Raw genomic sequence first — 19,988 nt, 5'->3', positions numbered from 1 at the left:
CTTTCATCATGTTTGTAACAGCAAAGCCTTGAGGGGTGTTTGCCTGTTTTGATTGTATACCAGGCCTCCAAATCGGCGTCAGAACAGGCCGAGCTATTAGATCAGATGGGTACGGCCTACGCAATTGCCAAGCAGCGAGATAAACTATACGTCAAAGCAATTTGGTGTTATGAACGGGTAATGCATTTGTCACAGAACATCATCTCTTACTGTTATATCTTCTATCATGTTTGACTAATATATTATTTTGTGAATTATGAACAGGTCTACGTGCCCATAAATCACGAAAATTCACATTGGTTTCTGCTAGTCATCTATCCTAGAGCAAGAGAAATTGTTGTTGTGGATAGCTTGTGCACCAATTTATTACCAAAGTACAGGCAAAAGATGAAGAAGATGACTGATGCACTCCCCATCCTCTTCCATGCCACTGGAGATAGCACTGCGCTTGAAGGGAAGAAGTGGACCGTCAGAGTCGATGAATATGTGCCGAAGCAGGACAATGGTTATGACTGTGGCATATTCGTAATGAAATACATCGATATTTTGTGTAGCGGTGTCACCTTGGCGGGAATAGACATGTAAAAATTCACCGCCGTTTGGAGAAAGTTAATAGCATATAATTGCTTGTCTCTAGTTTGTAGATGATATTTGTCCAGGGCATGGGATGAATTTTGGAAATATGTTGTATACATTGTATTATATACATCGTTGAATGTACATTGTAAGTTATGATGTATAACATACTTTGTAAGTTTTGATGTATAGCATACTTTGTAATTTTGGTGGATAACATACTTTGAAAAAATTTTGCATATTCGCCGAAATTGTAAGTTATGATGTATAGCATACTTTCTAATTTTGGTGGATGATGAAATGAACTTTATACTTTGTCCCACTATATTTTTCGTTTGTCTCGCTATGCTTATCAATCAAGTTTAATGTTGCTGTGACTCAGTGCTTGAGATTGGCCCGCTCATTTTTATGCTTGCCTCGCTGATTTTCTAGTTTGCCCTGCTGATTTTTATGTTTCCCCCGCTAATTTTCTAGTTTACCCCGCTGATTTTTATGTTTCCCCCGCTGATTTTCTAGTCTGCCCCACTGATTTTCATGTTTCCGCCGCTCATTTTCATGTTTGTCCCGCTGATTTTTCAGTTTACCCCATTGATTTTCTAGTTTGCCCCATTGATTTTTCAGTTTCCCCCGTTGATTTTCTAGTTTGCCCCGCTGATTTTCTAGTTTGCCCCGCTGCTTTCCTAGTTTCCCTCGCTAATTTTCTAGTATCCCTCGTTGATTTTCTACTTTGCCCCGCTCATTTCCTAGTTTCCCCCACTGATATTTGAAAGTGAAGATGGATGAATGGGATGGAAGGATTGGGGCTAAAGCATAAACGTAGGTAAGAGCCACGATGATTGGTTGAGTTTATTAGAGATTAGGCAATAGAGAGACACTGGAGTTGACTCAACTCTGTTAGCTCCATTAAACCAAAACCAAACACATTCCACCAGCCAACCCTATGACCGAAGCAAATAACATCCATTTTTTCACTTGATTAGTACTCCATGGAGTATGGAGGTCCAATTGGGTAATGTTGGATAATGAAGTTTCCATGATTGTCAGGCTAGCACATCACGAGATTGCCGCTTCAAATGATAAAGAAGGATTTCTGACTTCTGAGCAAGGTTTTAAATAATGCTGTGACTGTATCAGCCAGGCCCTAAAATGATACGATACTGGGCGTATCAGATTATAGGATCCATATCGGCTGAAATTGTCTCTTTACACACACACATACACATCAAGAAAATAGGAAATTAAAATAATAGAACATGCACAACAGAAAATAGGAAAAGTTAGTGAATGAGAGAGAGGAGTTTATTAAGGAGAAGGAATGTAGTCATACACGGAGGGGACGTTTTGTGATGGAGGAGGAGGGTGAGGAGTTGAGGAAGCGAGGGGAAGTAAATGATATTGAAGATAAAGAACTTGGACATGGGCACCTAGACGTGCAATCGTATAGTAATGTCAAAGCTAATGTATTGAATGCATCCACTTCTCATCCTGTTTATGAAAGGAGAACCGAAAGGATACCGAAGCCATCATATTACAAGATTTCTCCGTACTTGTCCCTGTCTGCATTCGATACAACCCCTGCGACGATTCCCGAACCCGAGCAAGTAACGGCTTTTGCAACTTCTCTGATACCATTTCCTCTACAGATGGATCCTTTTAGGATACTATCCACACATGAGGTAGAAGAGGCAGAGGACTGGTACGAAGCAAACAAGGCCATGGCAGCGGAAAAATGGTTCAGTACAATATTGCTGAAGGATGCGTAGGTTGATAGTGAGGTAAGCATTACTAATTTATTCTCGATATGCATTGATTGACATATAATTATGTGTTATATTAATCTATGACTAAATCGTACTATCCTATTGATTAGGCTATCGACACATACACCGAGTTTCTTGAGAAAAGGCACAACGACCTTTCAATAGCATATCCTCAGGATTACAAGTTCTGTCCTACGTATTTTACGGTAACTGTTTATTACGCTAATCCGTAATCTATTTGAAAATTTGATTTTCTTACATGTATTGAACTTTCATTATATTTGTAACAGCAAAGCCTTGAGGGGTGTTTGCCTGATTTGATTGCATACCAGGCCTCCAAATCGAATTATCCACTCCAACTATTAGATGTCATCCCAAAAGTTAGATGTGGGGCTAAAAAATCAGGCCCATATGAGATTTAAGTGGGCCACACCAAGGGAAATTTAGAGGCTGAGCTTGTCTTGTACACCTTTTGGGATTGTGTGGTACACTTGAATCAGGTATGTAGCTGATTCTCAGGCCCCAAGTCTAATATAAGATGACATATTTGATGGTCAAGGTTGATTTTATATTAAGACTAACATAGGGCTCACTCAAGCCGGCTACTCTTTTTTGTTTTTTTTGTTTTGTTTTGTTATTTATTTATTTATTTATTTTTTATTTTTTTGGGAAGCCTCCACCATTTAGTAGCATTTATGACCATTAATTACTTCTTAAATTAAGGAATGAGTTGGACGTCCAACTAATTACATGTGAGCATTTCTCTATATATGCATGTATATACATACATATAGAAAAATGGTATTATTAGGTCAACCTCATGAGAGCTTCCCACTAGGTCCAACTATGTGGGCGTCAACCTCCTGTGTGTTGAACATCCTCTGATCTAGGTAGGGTTATACATGAGTCAAGCTAGCTCAACAAACTCGCTCGACTCGGCTCGAGTCAGCTCGGATTGACTCGGCTTGAATGACCTATTGGGGTCGAGTCAAGCTATTTTTGTGAAGCTCGAGTTGAGTTCGAGCTGAGTTCGAGCATGGGTCATTTCAACTCGACTCGACTCGAACTCGAACTCGAGCTCGACTCGACTCAATTAATAAATATAATTTTTTAAAATATTATACATATATATATATATAATATTATATTATATATATTTAATATATATATACTTAACTTAAGTTTAAGTTTTTTTTTCTAAAAAAACCCTAGCTAACCCGATCGGCCTTACTTTTGGGGCTTTCCCTTTTTTCTCCTCTTTCTCTCTACTACCCTACCCTGCCCAGCTGCTGCTAACACGACCACCCGGCGAGCATCCACTGGACCTCTAGGGCTTCTAGCACGCTGCCTGCACACCCACACGGACTCGTCTCCACTGAACCTCTCTTTCTCTCACTCTCCCAATTCCCGGTCTCTCCGAACGAACCCACGCCCAATCGGCCAATCCTGATCGAAGGTGGAAGATAGTATTGCTGAAATTGGAGGTTTTGGTGGGCCATCAAAGTTGGCCAACAGCATCGGACAATTCCGATCGAAGGTGGAAAATAGCATACACTTGTAACACTTCTAAAATAGCTAGGTAGGTCACCATGCATCTTCCTCATTTTTATTTTTCTTCATTCTTCATTTTTGTTTGTTGGGATGGCCCACTTGAGACATATGTTGTTGGCCACTCATCTATTTGTGGATCAATACTTATTGGATTGGTCCATTGATGTATGAGATGATCTGGCCATCCATCGACTTATTGGACCACCATTGAATTGGGCCACTTCATGTATGTATTGTATCCTTGATATGAACGAGCTCGAGCTCGAGTCGAGGTAAACTCGACTCGACTCGACTCAAACCACTAGCTTGACTCGACAACTTCGGCAAATAAGCCAAGCTTCAATGTTGAGCTCGAGCTCGAACTTGAGTACAGCATGGACAAGTCGAGCCGAGCTTGGCCCACCTCGACTCAACTCGGCTCGATGTACAGCCCTACATCTAGGTTATGCAACATCTGAAATTCGTCTCTATCTGGAACTCAAGTTGGCCATTCCATTTATAAAACTTGTGAAATCATGCCTAAAACATTTAAAAGCACTTGGTGGGGTCCACCTGAGTTTTGGATACATTTGCAACTTAGTGTGACACCTCGTCAAAGGGGGATACATACAGTGGATGGGTTGGATGTCTGATTTACATAGCCGTACGTGGGCTCTATAAATGATCATAAAGGTTTTCATGGTATGTATGGACTCTCATTTGCTGTCAATAGTGTGGCCCATCTAAGTCATGGATTGGCCCCTATCTTTAAGCCCATGGACCACCATGGAAGTGTGCATCTGATTGATGGTGTGGATGTTCATTAAGGTGGGGCCCACCCAGCTTGACCTTATGGGAAGCTCCCATGTAGTGGACCTCATAGTACCATTTCCCTCCCATGCACACACCCACGCCTTGTGCCATCCCATCCCTCAATATGTGTTATGGTCAGTAGTGGTGACTGATGTATCTTGGCTCCACCCCAGAGGCCGTGTGCATCTATCCATGTTTTTGGTTTGTAAGGGGGTGTGCCCATTGGGTAATTGACCATCATTTTAGGCCCAAGCCCACAAACTTGAGGCCGGGCCTTGGCTGGCCCTTAGTAGGAAATCTTCTGCTAAATATCTCACAACCTACAAAACCGGGCTATTTATCAAGTAATCAGGCCCTAGGATTCACCTGGCCAGGCCAAGGCTGATATTTATCAAGTAATCAGGCCGTAGGATTCACCTGGCCTGGATTAGGCTGCTTCAACTTGTTTCCTGGTCTGATCCATGAGCAAGAACCTAATTCCAAGTCCAGCCCACGATATAACGTGACTGTCTTGGTCCACTGGCCTAATACGGGTCTTCGCCAAGCTGTTAGATCTTTCAACAAGGCTAAAAATTAAAGGCCTTGCACAACCAAATACGGGTTTGAATGGGTATAAACATCATGGTCAGCTATAGGAAGGTTTCAAAGGTGGACGTTTCCATTCTCACCATTTCCTGTTGTGTGATCCACCTTAGTCTTGGATCTCCCTAACTTATGGACTCCTGTCCTATTGTGAGCTTGAGAAACTAATGGATGGAGTAGATTTCTCAGAATCTGTGTGTCCCAGATAGCTTCCGCCCACAGCGAACTTCCTGTGGCAGGGGCACAGGCAACTGGCGTCCAATGTGAAATTATAGGTTTCACCAAAAATATGTTATTTTAGTTTCTATGGATGGAAACTTCCGTGCTTTTTTGTTTCTTGTTTTGAAACGTCCTCAGCCTTAAACGAATGCTGTCCTAACAAATTGAATTCTACATAATTCTAGAATTTTCAAGAAAACAACATAAACTTACATTTAAGAAGTCTTCTTCTAATAAATGAATTTCACGGAAAAATACTCTCAGAATCCCTACTTAAACGAATCCAAAAGTAGAGAGGGTGATGCCATTCTCTTTATATATTGTGTGATGCTCAACCAAAAATAATATATTTCTTTTGCTTGACCCATAAATGTTACCAATGAGCCACACGTCTTGGTAACCAAGTTCCATTGATATTATGGACTCCATAATGGGCAATGGCATGTCATAATATTTCTCTTGTTTGATGAAAATGACTGGTAATAGGCAATGGTCCATATTTAACATGCATGACCAATGCAGGAGCCTTTAAGGGTATGTTCCATGCACCGTGGAAGACAAAATATCAGTGATTTGGATCATTAGAGAAATGCCATGCATGATTCATTTATCAGCCCAAGCATTGTAGTTTCTTTCCTCATTCTGTTCAAGTGTAGTGAAGATATATTACATTTTTCATGCCTATACTATTGGACAAAGAAATTAAATGAAAAGACATGTTAGTCATAATTAAGAATGAGGAATGATATGGTGGGGTAAGTGCATGGAAACCTTTCCATGAACATAGTTGCTTTTGCACATGTTGATGTTTGCATAGTCTATGAAAAATAAAATAAAAATAAAAATAAAAAAGCCTATCTAAGCAAACATTAAGGTTGGGCTGTAGGACATTATTATTTTTCCATGTTTCTAACTATCTTGTTGGTGGTGTGACAACGGACATTTGAAAGTATAGCTATGTTTCACATTCAAGGCAAAACAACATAATATTTTAATGAGACTCACTTGATGAATACTTCCTCAGATTACTCTCCAGTGGGTAGTCCAATTGCAGGAGCACTTCCACTGGATTGTGATGACATTTTGAAAAGAGTTGAAAAAATGTCACAGCTATTAAACATCTCAATATCCTAATAGTATTCTTAATGTAAAAAGATGATGTCTGTGTCTCACTACATTCATGATCTCCCTTTGAATTACACGAAATAAAAGAAAGAAAGAGAGAAAAAAAGAAGTAGAAGACATCTTTCCATCATTCATCACTATAAATATTAAAAGCACACTCCTATGCCAATACTAAACATATCTAAAGCTTGTTAAGAAAAGTATTTTCAACAAGCTCATTTTATTTTGAAATCTTCTCAATATAACTACCAATAATATCTCAATAATAACTGAGGTAAGATGGATCTTCACCTGACAGTTGTGACATAACTTGTTCATCTTGCTGAATCCTGACACCTAGATATAAATCCTTGATTACATGCATTTCTTTGACAACATCTTTCATCTCCATTCGTTCTCTTGGAGATTCTGCAGAACATATCACACCAATTTTGACCATTGAAATTAAGCAAGCATGCATTCTTTTTCTTGTGTTAGTATGATTTCTGTTGCCTTGAGTAACTTTGGCTTCTTCTAAGAGAACTGGATCAAGAATATCCATTACTCGTTCAGGCAATAACAACTTAGCAAAATTATAAAGGCTTAGATAATCTTTAAACATGTCATCAGTTGGCCCCTTTCCGGTTATCATCTCCAATAGAAGGATTCCATAGCTGTAAACATTACCTTGTGTAGATGCTTTAACGCCCATCGCATACTCTGTAATTTATACATACCATATTTGCATGAAAGAAACCATTTAAATAAACAAGTAATTATAAATAAAATTAGATTTTGAATTTTGAGAGAGACACGAGGAGGGAGGGAGTATTCCATTTAAACAAGTAATTAACATTTTTTGCTTTGCCTAAAGGTCAAAATTTCTAATATCAATTGATGTGATATGAACTTTGGTTTGAGAGGTGGTACTCATTTCTGCTCTTATTATTAATGTTATTTTTTTATTACTTGATTAGCTTTCAGAATCGTACTATCTGTAGCTATAGCTCTCAATTACATCTAGGAATGTGCTATGGCCTAGAATTTTGGATGGTCTTATCTAAATGCATGCAAGAATTGCATTAGGAAAAAAGAAATTTAGAGGATTTATCATAAACATTTACCAAAGTTGTACTAGAAAAAAAATGATTAGAGGATTTACCAGTGGTCCACATTCAACATGCACAAGTGGCCTACCTGATCACCAGAGCAATTAGGCCAAGCAACGTACCAACAAGAGCCCACCTATGAACAAGCCTCCGTAATATGTGGAATGCATAAATGTGTGCCATTGAACAGGTTGGACCCACTATGAAATTAGTAGACTAAGATAGAAGAAGTTCCATTAATCAATTGGGCCTCGAGCATGAGAAAAATTGGAAACTTAGATCTATATGACTGATGTTTCATAATCAAGGCACATGTAGCTGATCACTGTACATCAGTCTTATCAATTCTACCCATAAGCATGATGTTAACTCAATGCTTGTTTGAAATGGGTCTCGGTGAATGGATGGCTCCGATTTTATGAATGTGTGCCACAATGGCATAGTTTACTATTGTTGTACATATGCCACCAAGAAAATCCATCCATTCATTTGATAATCCACAATGTGTTACTTGGTGTAGAATGTTTTTTTTTTCTCTTAACAATGTGTTACTTTGTGTAGAGTATCCATCCTGCAAAAGGGGTGGGTGCACCTGACTTGGGACAAAAACTAGGATGGTCCATTCATTCAGAAGCCCGATCCATCAAAATTAATGAACATTCGAATTGTCTAACTAAATAAGATCATGGCTCACCTAATATCTCATTTGGTCTAATTTTATTCACCTAAGTGATATTTTTGTTAGAGCCATTGTTTGCATAGCTCAGGTTTCTATACAATTAATACATTTACAAGTAGAAAGCTCATTGGTGAGAAAGAAATCACTAACTGTGAAAGTTCACATATAATGTGGCACATGAACATTTCTCCTCTAAATAAGCATTAACTAATTTACTTATTATCTATACTAATTAAAGCCTTATCTATTTCCTACTAATTTAAAATTAGAATTTTGCTACCCCAAGCAAAAAACCGTGCTAACATATATGCACAATTTTTGAGATGTGACAGGTCCTCTAAGAAGAAAGTCTGCAAAAGTCAGGCAATCCACTCATCAGGAAGGCTAGATATGTGCCTTGAATAAGTATGTTTTTTGTAAGCTGTCACTATGAGTGGAACAACCTCACATTTGCAAATGGTTATCTTCATGGTAGGGGCCACAACATCAATTTACCACATGGTTAGATATCATGTGGCACCCAAGTCTGGGAAGGTTTGTGTGGGCTAGAAAACCACTTGAAAAAAATTTACAACTTCACAGGACATGCTTAAGAAAATAAAATAAAAGAAAATAGATGAAATAGTTACCTAGAGCGATGTACCCAGTAGATCCCTTCACGCCAACTGAGCCGGTTTGAGGAACATCGGATAGGAACCGTGCTAACCCGAAGTCACCCACACGAGCAATCATGTCATCATCGAGGAGAATGTTGTCTGGCTTTAAATCACGATGAATGATCGGTGTTTGGCAATGGTGATGTAGATAATTCAGTGCATTAGCCACATCAATAGCTATATTTAGCCTTTAAATAAAGTTTAAATTCCTCCCCAACTGATCATGCCTATCTCTGTGCAGCCACTTGCTTAGACTTCCATTGGGCATGTACTCAAAAACTAAAGCCATGAATTCATTGCCCTTATAATGAATGCTGGAGCAACAAGTTAAGATTTTAATAAGATTCCGATGCCTAACATTTCTCAAGGCTTCACATTCGACCATAAAGCTTCTCGTAGCTCCTTGCTGCTGAAGGTTGAGGACTTTCACTGCAATAACAATTCCATCTTGATCTAGGCTTCCTTTATATACAGAACCAAAACTTCCACTGCCAATCAAATTTGCAGAAGAGAAGCCATCTGTCGCTTTATAGAGCTCTGCATATGAAACGTTCATGAAAGAATCCTCCATAGAAGGCACATCGAAGGGTCTCCTTCTTGACTTTCTTACCCAACAAAGAGTGGTAAAGGAACATGATAGTGAAATAAGAAACATGACAACACTAATCATCGAGATTTTCACTTTTGAAGCAAGAGATATCCCCCCTTTCTTCGAAACTTGGCAAGAGCATGCTGGCAATTGCAATTCTTGAATACCCCCACAAAGCTTAATATTTCCGAGCACTGAAATTTGACTGGCATTTCCAAAGACCCCTTATTTTGGTAATTCACCCTCGAAATTGTTAAAAGATAAATTTAGATACTACAATGCAGAAAGGTTCTCCAGGTATTGTGGAATCTTTACAAACAAGATGTTACATGAAAGATTCAGGGATTGAAGGCCTCTTAGAGTACTAAATGCGGAAGGAATTGATCCCTGAAAGAATCTCCCATCCAACCAGAGATACTCTAGGCTAAGACAATTGCCTAACAAGCTTGGAATTTCTCTTGACAATTTGTTATTAGAAACATTCAGTGTCTGGAGACTTTTCAAGTTACCGGTTTCCACTGGCAGATTGCAATTTCTGAGACTTGAAGGTATTCTCCCTGTTAGATTATTTCTTGATAAGACGAGTATGAACAGTCGTGAGATGTAGCCTAAGGAAGATGGAATTTGGCTCGATAATTCATTTCTATCCAAGTGAAGTACCTCCACCTTGTTAAGCTTCCCAACACCAATGGGAATATTACCTGTTAGAAAGTTCTGCCCCATTTTCAGTGCTGTTAGTCCAACAAGATTCTGAATCCTAGATGGGATGTTTTCGAATATCCTGTTACTTCCAATATTCAGCCATGTCAGTTGGGTCGAAAGATTAACCATGGAATCGGGCAACACACCACTGAGACGGTTATTGCATATTATCAATTGTCGTAAGCTGCTGCAATTGGTCAAAGAATCGAGAAACAATCAGGCTACATGTTCATGATGGTTAGTGGGACCATGTCTTGGAAAAACGTGAAACAATCGACGACAACCTCATCCACCATAGAACCTGAGTTCATTGCCTGCCATGAAGTATTAAATCAGGAACTATGGTTACAACATTTTTTCTTAGATTTATAGGTATTGGAGTATATCCCGAAATCATTTGGAATCTTTTGTGATAACTCAGCTGCGGTTTCCTTCTCTAGCAACAACAAGCATTCTCAAGATCGAAACATATCGACATCAAATATCTTGTTGTGAAGGAAATAGTTTAGAATCGTATAATGTCTGTGGAGTTCATCGACACTAAGTAGATAATTGTGAATCCACTTACTAAAGGGCTTCCTATTACGTCATTTGAGTATCATGTAACATCCAGAGAATCATTGACCCCACATATTTATTCAATTAGTGGGAGTTGAGTGTGTTTTATTTTTATAGACATTAAAAAGATCGTATTTATAAAGTTTTGATGATTCTGATAGAAAGTTAATTTCTGTTTTTTTTTTTTTTTTTAGCGCAAATTATTTTAAGTAGAACTAAAGTCTTATCTCTTTGAAGATATTTGAAAGTTCATAGACCTCTTGAGGATAGGCACATATGATTACATTATATGTGTAATCCTCATACCATACTTCCTAGTCCATGATCTATATCGTGAAGCTTGATGGTATTTGTGACCGTACTTAGTCTCACTTTGCCAAAATTAAATATTATGATGGCTACCGCGATCTAATAATAGTGGTCTTGATGGACCAAATTGTAGAAGCGGTTCATATTATCTAACAAATGCATTGGTTAACCATTTAGATGTTTTCTTTAAAATTAAAATATGTTTTCAAAATTTAACCTTGACATTAATCAATGTGGATTAAGTGAGAGAATATACACCCTGATCCATAGCTCAAGTGTAGACTAAGTGAAAGATACCTCGTTTCAACACTTGAGGTATTGGTATCGATCCCTAGTGGGGGTGGCTAATAGTGAAGTGTCAACTGACAGTGGGGTGTGCTAACAAGCTAACAAAAAAAAAAAAAAAGTGAGAGTATAAGAATTCTATAAGGTGGGCCTAATTGATCAACTGTCTAGATCTCCCTAAGGGTTAGATAATGTGATCAGGTATATTGATGGACTCCACTCCAGTTGTGATTAATCTAAAATTGTATAAGGGGTGGTGTGCTACGGATGTGTTGCATGCACAACATTCTAGTTAGATTAAGATTGTTAAATTCGTGGACAGCTTAAGGGAGAGGAGTTTTGATGGGTTTTAAATTTTTTAACTCTCACAACTATAAAAATAAGTTTGGGTCCCCAATCTTACACACGTCTGAAGCTTCTATTTCCATCCTGATGCTTCTAAGGGGATAAGGTGCAGAAGACTACGACATTAGTCTTATAATGATGGCGTCTCAACCAAGTACAAATTTGAGTTCAGTTTTCTCGATCCTCATCTCCAATGCACCATACGGTCCTTCAATTCCACAATTTATAGATTTACATTCTCTCCATCATGTGGGGTTCAAGTTCAATTATTGTCCACCATGTGTGGCCCACCTTCAATATTCACCACCCCTCATGTGGAGCCCACCTTTGATATGGACCATCCATTTGTATGGGCCCAACCTTCGATGTGGGCTGCCTATCATCCAAGCCCCACTTTGGCTATGGACCATTCATCATTAGGGGCCTATCATTGACATGGACAATCCATTATGTGGGTTTACCTTGATGTGCTTCATCCATAATGTGGGGCTCACCTTTGATGTGAACCGTCTATCATGTAATGTAGGCCACAACTTTGATGTGGTGGAGCTTCCTTTGGTATGGACCATTCATCACATCACATGGAGAGAGATAAATAGAAAAGTTAAAAGTTAAAAAACAAAAGATATAAAAACTTATAAGTAACTTAATTTTACAATAGTGTCAAATGAGCTTATAACTTATTAATTTACATAAATTAAAAAACTTTATTATTGGGTGGTACCCAAAAAGTCCCTTAATTAAACCTATTCTATTTATTTATTCCTCTTGAGTGACATTGATTCATAGCCAACGATGCTTACATGGATTTCAAAGTCCAAGTCACTTTAAGACTCTCTTTTAACGTGCACCTCATGTGATGACTTTGTCCTAGCCCCAGCGGGACGCATCGAGCACAAAGACTACGACCCAGAACCAGCCACGTGGGTGTGATCTTCACCGTGGGGCCCACCTCAATGTATTCATTGTATATCTACAGTGTCCACCCATTTTTCTGCTTATTTTAAGGCATGATCCAAAAACTTGAGCAGATGCAAATATCATGTAAATATGAAATAGTGGTGATTGACCATTAAAAACCTTTTGTGGGCCACCAAGAGTTTTGGATCAAGTTGATATCTATGTTTTAAGCTGAAAATTTTATTTTCCCTTTTTCTAAGTCTATCATAACCTCATCAATGTATTGGATTGATGGCATATAAACATTATGGTGGACTCAAAGAAGTTTTAATTGGTAACCATTCAATGAACATTTTTTCCTGTGGTGTAGTCTACCTGTGATTTGTACCTGATTCATTTTCAGCACCACATCCTGATTTAGGCTAGAAAAATGGATCCTCAGCTCAGATATAAAGTGCATACATCAGGATGGGCCCCACGGTCAAGGTTGCACCCACCTGGCTGGTTCTGGGGTTGCAGCTAATTTGTGTTCCGGCACGAGGTAGTGACAATGGCTGCAAATTTCCATGTCAAAATATCGCTGAAAAGGATAGTTGGACTCGGATTTCCTGCTAAAGCCTCTGGCAATAAGTTTCCGCGGGATGCTAGGTGGGACCCATCATGATGTTTGTGAGAAATTCACACCGTCCATCCATGGTGAGACCTCATTTTAGGACATGAGGCTAAAATTGAGGTGTATCTAAAAATCGAGTGGGCCGTATGAGATGAAAAGTCAGGGAAAGAGTTTCTTACAGTTGAAACCTTCTTGATATTTACCTTAATGTTTATAGGCCATCCAAATTGTTTGTAAGGTCATTCCCACTGAGATGAAGTTAAAACACCAAAAACTTAGCTTTATAAGAAGCTGTGGCCATACAAATATTTCAACTGGTGGTCACAGAATCCCAATTATTTCCTCTAATGCTGCTCACTTGAGTTTTGGATCCATCTTAGTTTTGATCCCATGCCTTAAATTGAGCTTTCAAAATGGACTAACAGTCCGAATTTTTCACAAACATCACCGTGGCCCTACCTAGCATCCAAACTTTCTCTGGAAATCCGTGTCCGTTCAACCACGAGAAGAGAACATTTGTACTTCTCGTTGCAACAGTGCACACGTATATCCACACACATGTGGAAAACACAAGGGAACTTGGATTGCTTAGTGTAGAACACAGCACTTATGTAGTGTTGTCTATATGCATAAAAGCCACAATGTATGTGTTTTATCCATGCTGCATCTTGCCATCATCTTATAGGGCATGAGCCCAATAATGAGATAGATCCAAAGCTAAAGTAGACCACACCACCAAAAAACAGGGCCATAATAATGCCAGGGTTGAAACTTCTTGGTCCTACCCTAATGTTTATTTTCCATCTATCTTGTTCATAGGGTCACATGGACATGAAAGAAGAGAAAAGACAAATATCATCTTAATACAATTCATCTGTAACCCATAAGAAGTTTTCATTTGCAGAAGTTCAATCTCCATTACTTCTTAGGGTATAGTCCACTTGAACTTTGAAGCTGTCTCATTTTTGGGCTCATGTCCTGATACGATCATATCAGGCAAAATGAAGAGACGTCATGGATAACACATACATCAGGCGTGTTTCACCTGTACACAGTACCGAAGTCCATGAAATCAAGAGTCCAACATAAACAGCCCACATGTGCCAGTGACACACCTGTGCGAAATTGAGAATATTCATTTGATAAGCCGGTCAATGAATGTACTAATTTAAAAGTCATTTCCAACAACTTATTGGGTGGACCAGACATGTATTTTGATTTTGGAGGTAGATTACATGGTGACGCCACGCGGTGGGATTTGATTGGGCGAGAACGGATTGGCTACTCCCCCGCCACCAGCTCGGTGGGTGTGGTCGGTGCTCTGTGGGTCTCACCGTGATGTATGTGTTTCATCCATTCCGTTCATCCATTTTTACAGATCATTTTAGGGTTAATTCCAGAGATGAGAGAGATATAAATCTCTGGTGGACCACACCACAGGAAAACAATAGTAATTGGATACCCACCATTAAAATCCTCCTAAGGCATACTGTACTGTTTATTTGACATCCAATCTGTTGATTAGGTCATACAGACTCAGATGAAGGGAAAAAACAAAGATCAAATTGATCCAAAATTTTTATGGCCCTCAAAAAGTTTTAAATGGTCTATATTCATTAAACACTGTTTCCTGTAATGTGGTCCATTTGAGATTGGGATATATCTCATTTTTGGTCCCATGCCATACAATGATCTAGAAAATTAGATGGATGACATGGATGAAACACATACCTCATGGTGGAGCCCACAGAGCACCGACCATCAGCCATTGGCCGGTGGCAAGGGGAGTAGCCAATCCGTTTCCTGATTAGGGCAGCTGTAAGAGATGAGTCAGCTTATCATTTTCCATAAATATAAGTGTTGACTATGCATCTTGCACATAAAAATAAACAGAGGAAAAGCTTATGCAAATGGGTTTGAGTGTATTTTGATCGTTTATCACCTTCATCCATGTAATCCACTTCCTAGGTCTGAGCCAGCGCTTAATTACTGTCGTTGTTGCCACCTTCCGCAATGAAACTGATCGATTTGCTTTGAAAGTATAGCAATGTTTCACATTCATGGCAAAATAAGATAATATTTTAATGGGACTCACTTGATGAATACTTCCTCAGATTACTCTCCAGGGGGTAGTCCAATTGCAGGTGCACTTCCACTGGATTGTGATGACATTTTGCAAAGAGTTGAATGTCACAGCTATTAAACATCTCAATATCCTAATAGTATTCTTAAAGTAAAAAGATGATGTCTATGTGACATAACTTGTTCATCTTGCTGAATCCTGATACCTAGATATAAATCCTTGATTGCATGCATTTCTTTGACAACATCTTTCATCTCCATTCGTTCTCTTGGAGATTCTGTAGAACACAACACACCAATTCTGACCATTGAAATTAAGCAAGCATGCATTCTTTTTCTCGTGTTAGTATGATTTCCGCTGCCTTGAGTAACTTTGGCTTCTTCTAAGAGAACTGGATAGACAATGTCCATTACTTGTTCAGGCAATGACAACTTAGCAAAATGATGAAGGCTTAGATCATCTTTAAACATGTCATCAGTTGGCCCCTTTCCAGTTATCATCTCTAATAGAAGGATTCCATAGCTGTAAACATCACCTTCTGTAGATGCTTTAGCGCCCATCGCATACTTTGTAATTTATATATATCATATTTACATGAAAGAAACCATTTAAATACAAATAAAAATAGATTTTGAATTTTGAAGGAGACACAGGGAGGGAGGGAGTATTCCATTTACACAAGTAATTAACATTTTTGCTTTTCCTAAAGGTCAAAATTTCTAATATCAATTGATGTGCTATGAACTTGGTTTGAGAGGCGGTACTCATTTTTTTATCTTATTATTAATGTTATTTTTTTTATTACTTGATTTGCTTTCAGAATCATACTATCTATAGCTATAAGAACATACTCTCACTTACATCTACAAATGTGCTATGACATAGAATTTTGGATGGTCTTATCTAAATGCGTGCAAGAATTGTAGTAGGAAAAAAAAATTTAGAGGATTTATCATAAACATTTACCAAAGTTGTACTAGATAAAAAAACGATTAGAGGATTTACCAGTACTGGTCCACATTCAACATGCACAAGTCGCCTACCTAATCACCAGAGCGATTAGGCCAAGCAACATACCAACAAAAGCCCACCTATGAACAAGCCCCCATCATATGTGGAATGCATAAATGTGTGCCATTGAACAGGTTGGACCTCCTATGAAATTAATAGACTAAGATAGAAGAAATTCCATTAATCAATTGGGCCTCGAGCATGAGAAAAATTGGAAACTTAGAGCTATATATGACTAATGTTTGATAATTAAGGCGCATCTAGCTGATCAGCGTACATCGGTCGTATCAATTCAACCCAGGAGCATGATGTTAGCCCAACGCTTGTTTGAAATGGGTCTCGGTGGATGGATGGCTTTGATTTTATGAATGTGTGCCACAATGGCATAGTTTACTATTGTTGTACAGATGCCACCAAGAAAATCCATCCATTCATTTGATAATCCACAATGTGTTACTCGGTGTAGAATGTTTTTTTTCCTTAACAATGTGTTAGTTGGTGTAGAATATCCATCCTGCAAAAGGTGGGTGCACCTGACTTGGGACAAAAACTAGGATGGTCCATTCATTCAGAAGCCTGAACAATCAAAATTAATGAACATTCGAATTGTCTCACTAATTAAGATCATGGCTCACCTAATTACGGTTGTACACGAACTAGGCTAGCCCGGTTAACTTGCTTGACTCGGCCCGAAAAAGCTCGACTCGGCCCGACCCAAAACTAAGTTCGGGCCGGGACGGGCCATTTTCTTCAGCCAGAAACTGAGTTCGGCCCGACTTGGTTCGAAACCCGACTCGACCTGGCCCAACTCGGTTCAAACTCGACTCGACCTGGCCCGACTCGGCCGTTTATATATAAATATATATATATATAGATATATATATCTATATATATATATATATATATATATATATATCGAGCCGGGCTGGGTGTGGCTGGTGACTGGCCGGGCCGGGTTGAGTCCAGTTCAACTCGGATCGACCTGTGTACACCCCTACACCTAATATCTCATTTGGTCCAATTTTATTCCCCTAATTGATATTTTTGTTAGAGCCATTGTTTGCCTGGCTCAGGTTTTTATACAATTGATACATTTACAAGTAGAAAGCTCATTGGTGAGAAAGAAAGCACTGACTGTGAAAGTTCACATACAATGTAGCACATGAGCATTTCTCCTCTAAATATGCAGTAACTAATTTACTTATCTATTTCTCACTAATTTAAAATTAGAATTTTGCTACCCCAAGCACAAAACCGTGCTAACATATATGCACAATTTTTGAGATGTGACAGGTCCTCTAAGAAGAAAGTCTGCAAAAGTCAGGCAATCCACTCATCAGGAAGGCTAGATATGTGCCTTGAATAAGTATTTTTTTTTTTTTTTTGTAAGCTGTCACTGCGAGTGGAACAACCTCACATTTGCAAATGGTTATCTTCATGGTAGGGGCCACAACATCAATTTACCACATGGTTAAATACCATGTGGCACCCAAGTCTGGCATAAGGTTTGTGTGGGCTAGAAAACCACTTGAAAAAAATTTACAACTTCACAGGACATGCTTAAGAAAATAAAAGAAAAGAAAATAGATGAAATAGTTACCTAGAGCGATGTACCCAGTAGATCCCTTCACGCCAACCGAGCTGGTTTGAGGAACGTCGGATAGGAACCGCGCTAACCCGAAGTCACCCACACGAGCAATCATGTCATCATCGAGGAGAATGTTATCTGGCTGTAAATCACGATGAATGATCAGTGTTTGGCAATGGTGATGCAGATAATCCAGTGCATTAGCCACATCAATAGCTATATTTAGCCTTTGAATAAGTTTAAATTCCTCCCCAATTGATCATGCCTATCTCTGTGCAGCCACTTGCTTAGACTTCCATTGGGCATGTACTCAAAAACTAAAGCCATGAATTCATTGCCCTTATAATGAATGCTGGAGCAACAAGTTAAGATTTTAATAAGATTCCGATGCCTAACATTTCTCAAGGCTTCACATTCGACCATAAAGCTTCTCGTAGCTCCTTGCTGCTGAAGGTTGAGGACTTTCACTGCAATAACAATTCCATCTTGATCTAGGCTTCCTTTATATACAGAACCAAAACTTCCGCTGCCAATCAAATTTGCAGAAGAGAAGCCATCTGTCGCTTTATAGAGCTCTGCATATGAAACGTTCATGAAAGAATCCTCCATAGAAGGCACATCGAAGGGTCTCCTTCTTGACTTTCTTACCCAATAAAGAGTGGTAAAGGAACATGATAGTGAAATAAGAAACATGACAACACTAATTATCGAGATTTTCACTTTTGAAGCAAGAGATATTCCCCCCTTTCTTCGAAACTTGGCGAGAGCATGCTGGCAATTGCAATTCTTGAATACCCCCACAAAGCTTGCTATTTTCGAGTACTGAAATTTGACTGGCATTTCCAAAGACCCTTTGTTTTGGTAATTCACCCTCGAAATCGTTGAAAGATAAATTTAGATACTGCAATGCAGAAAGGTTCTCCAGGTATTGTGGAATCTTTCCAGACATGATTTTACATGAAAGATCTAGGGATTGAAGGCCTCGTAGAGTACTAAAGGCTGAAGGAACTGATCCTCGAAAGAAGTTCCCTTCCAACCAGAGATACTCTAGGCTAAGAAAATTGCCTAACAAGTTTGGAATTTCTCCTGATAATTTGTTATTAGCAACATTCAGTGTCTGGAGACTTTGCAAGTTGCCGGTTTCCACTGGCAGGTTACCGGTAAAAAAATTGTTTCCAACATGGAGTTCAATTAAAGAGGTAAAGCTGAAAAGTTGTTTGGGTAAGCTTCCACTAAGATTATTATTTTGGAGGTCTATGAACTTCATGTATGTAAAATTTCTGAGGCTTGAAGGTATGCTCCCTATTAGATTATTTCCATCTAAAATGAGTTCATACAGTCGCGAGATGTTGCCCAAGGAAGATGGAAATTGCCCCCATAATTCATTTGTACCCAAAAAAAGTTCCTCCACCTCGTTAAGCTTCCCAACACCAATGGGAATATTACCTGTTGGAAAGTTCTGCCCCATTATCAGTGCTGTTAGTCCAACAAGATTCTGAATCCCAGATGGGATGTTTCCGAATATCCTGTTACTTTTAATATTCAGCCATGTCAGTTGGGTCGAAAGATTAGCCATCGAGTCGGGCAACACACCACTGAGACGGTTATTCCTTATATCCAGTACCAGCAAGCTACTGCAATTGATCAAAGAATCAAGAAAATTCAAGTCATGAGCTTTCCCAAGTCGGAGTTGATTGCCTCCTAGATGTAGCTTGTTGAGACCCTTGAGGCTTCCAAAATTCATAGGCACGGAACCGCTAATTGTATTATCACCAAGCTCAATAACTACAAGTCCTTAAGCATTGGATAATGAAACTGGTATGGATCCTGTGAATTGATTTAGTCTGGCGTAAAGCTCTCGGAGGTTAGGAAGAGTGAGGCCTAAGTTTGGTGGAAGATTTCCATGCAATTTGTTCCCTACCACTCCCAAAATGTTAATAGAGGAGATATTGTATAGTTGAGGTGGAATCGTACCTG

At 39.0% G+C, this 19,988-nt stretch overlaps 3 protein-coding genes across 3 annotated transcripts; all 3 read right to left on the bottom strand.

Annotated features, from left to right (window-relative positions):
* Positions 1 to 9,218: 9,218 nt before the first annotated feature.
* LOC131217518 (probable LRR receptor-like serine/threonine-protein kinase At3g47570) lies at positions 9,219 to 9,599 on the bottom strand. Its single transcript, XM_058212454.1, has one exon. The coding sequence runs from the start codon at positions 9,597 to 9,599 to the stop codon at positions 9,219 to 9,221; it is 381 nt and encodes a 126-aa protein (XP_058068437.1).
* A 291-nt stretch (positions 9,600 to 9,890) lies between these two features.
* LOC131217517 (receptor kinase-like protein Xa21) lies at positions 9,891 to 15,972 on the bottom strand. Its single transcript, XM_058212453.1, has 3 exons — positions 15,618 to 15,972; positions 10,621 to 10,633; positions 9,891 to 10,506 (listed from the first exon to the last, which is right to left on the bottom strand). The coding sequence occupies exons 1-3, from the start codon at positions 15,970 to 15,972 to the stop codon at positions 9,891 to 9,893; spliced, it is 984 nt and encodes a 327-aa protein (XP_058068436.1).
* Positions 15,973 to 18,711: 2,739 nt separating this feature from the next.
* LOC131217516 (putative receptor-like protein kinase At3g47110) lies at positions 18,712 to 19,755 on the bottom strand. Its single transcript, XM_058212452.1, has one exon. It carries the CDS (start codon positions 19,753 to 19,755, stop codon positions 18,712 to 18,714), a length of 1,044 nt encoding a protein of 347 aa, XP_058068435.1.
* Positions 19,756 to 19,988: the final 233 nt, after the last annotated feature.

Source organism: Magnolia sinica, chromosome 10 (assembly GCF_029962835.1).
Source record: "Magnolia sinica isolate HGM2019 chromosome 10, MsV1, whole genome shotgun sequence".
In the NCBI taxonomy this organism is placed as follows: Eukaryota; Viridiplantae; Streptophyta; class Magnoliopsida; order Magnoliales; family Magnoliaceae; genus Magnolia; species Magnolia sinica.
Note: the sequence above shows the minus strand (reverse complement) of the source record. Positions and strands in the feature narration are given on the sequence as shown.

What these genes read in the sequence shown, in the direction of transcription:
- LOC131217518 (XM_058212454.1), bottom strand. Translation starts at nt 9,599, where the DNA reads ATGGAGGATTCTTTCATGAACGTTTCATATGCAGAGCTCTATAAAGCG.
- LOC131217516 (XM_058212452.1), bottom strand. Translation starts at nt 19,755, where the DNA reads ATGAATTTTGGAAGCCTCAAGGGTCTCAACAAGCTACATCTAGGAGGC.
- LOC131217517 (XM_058212453.1), bottom strand. Translation starts at nt 15,972, where the DNA reads ATGGGCGCTAAAGCATCTACAGAAGGTGATGTTTACAGCTATGGAATC.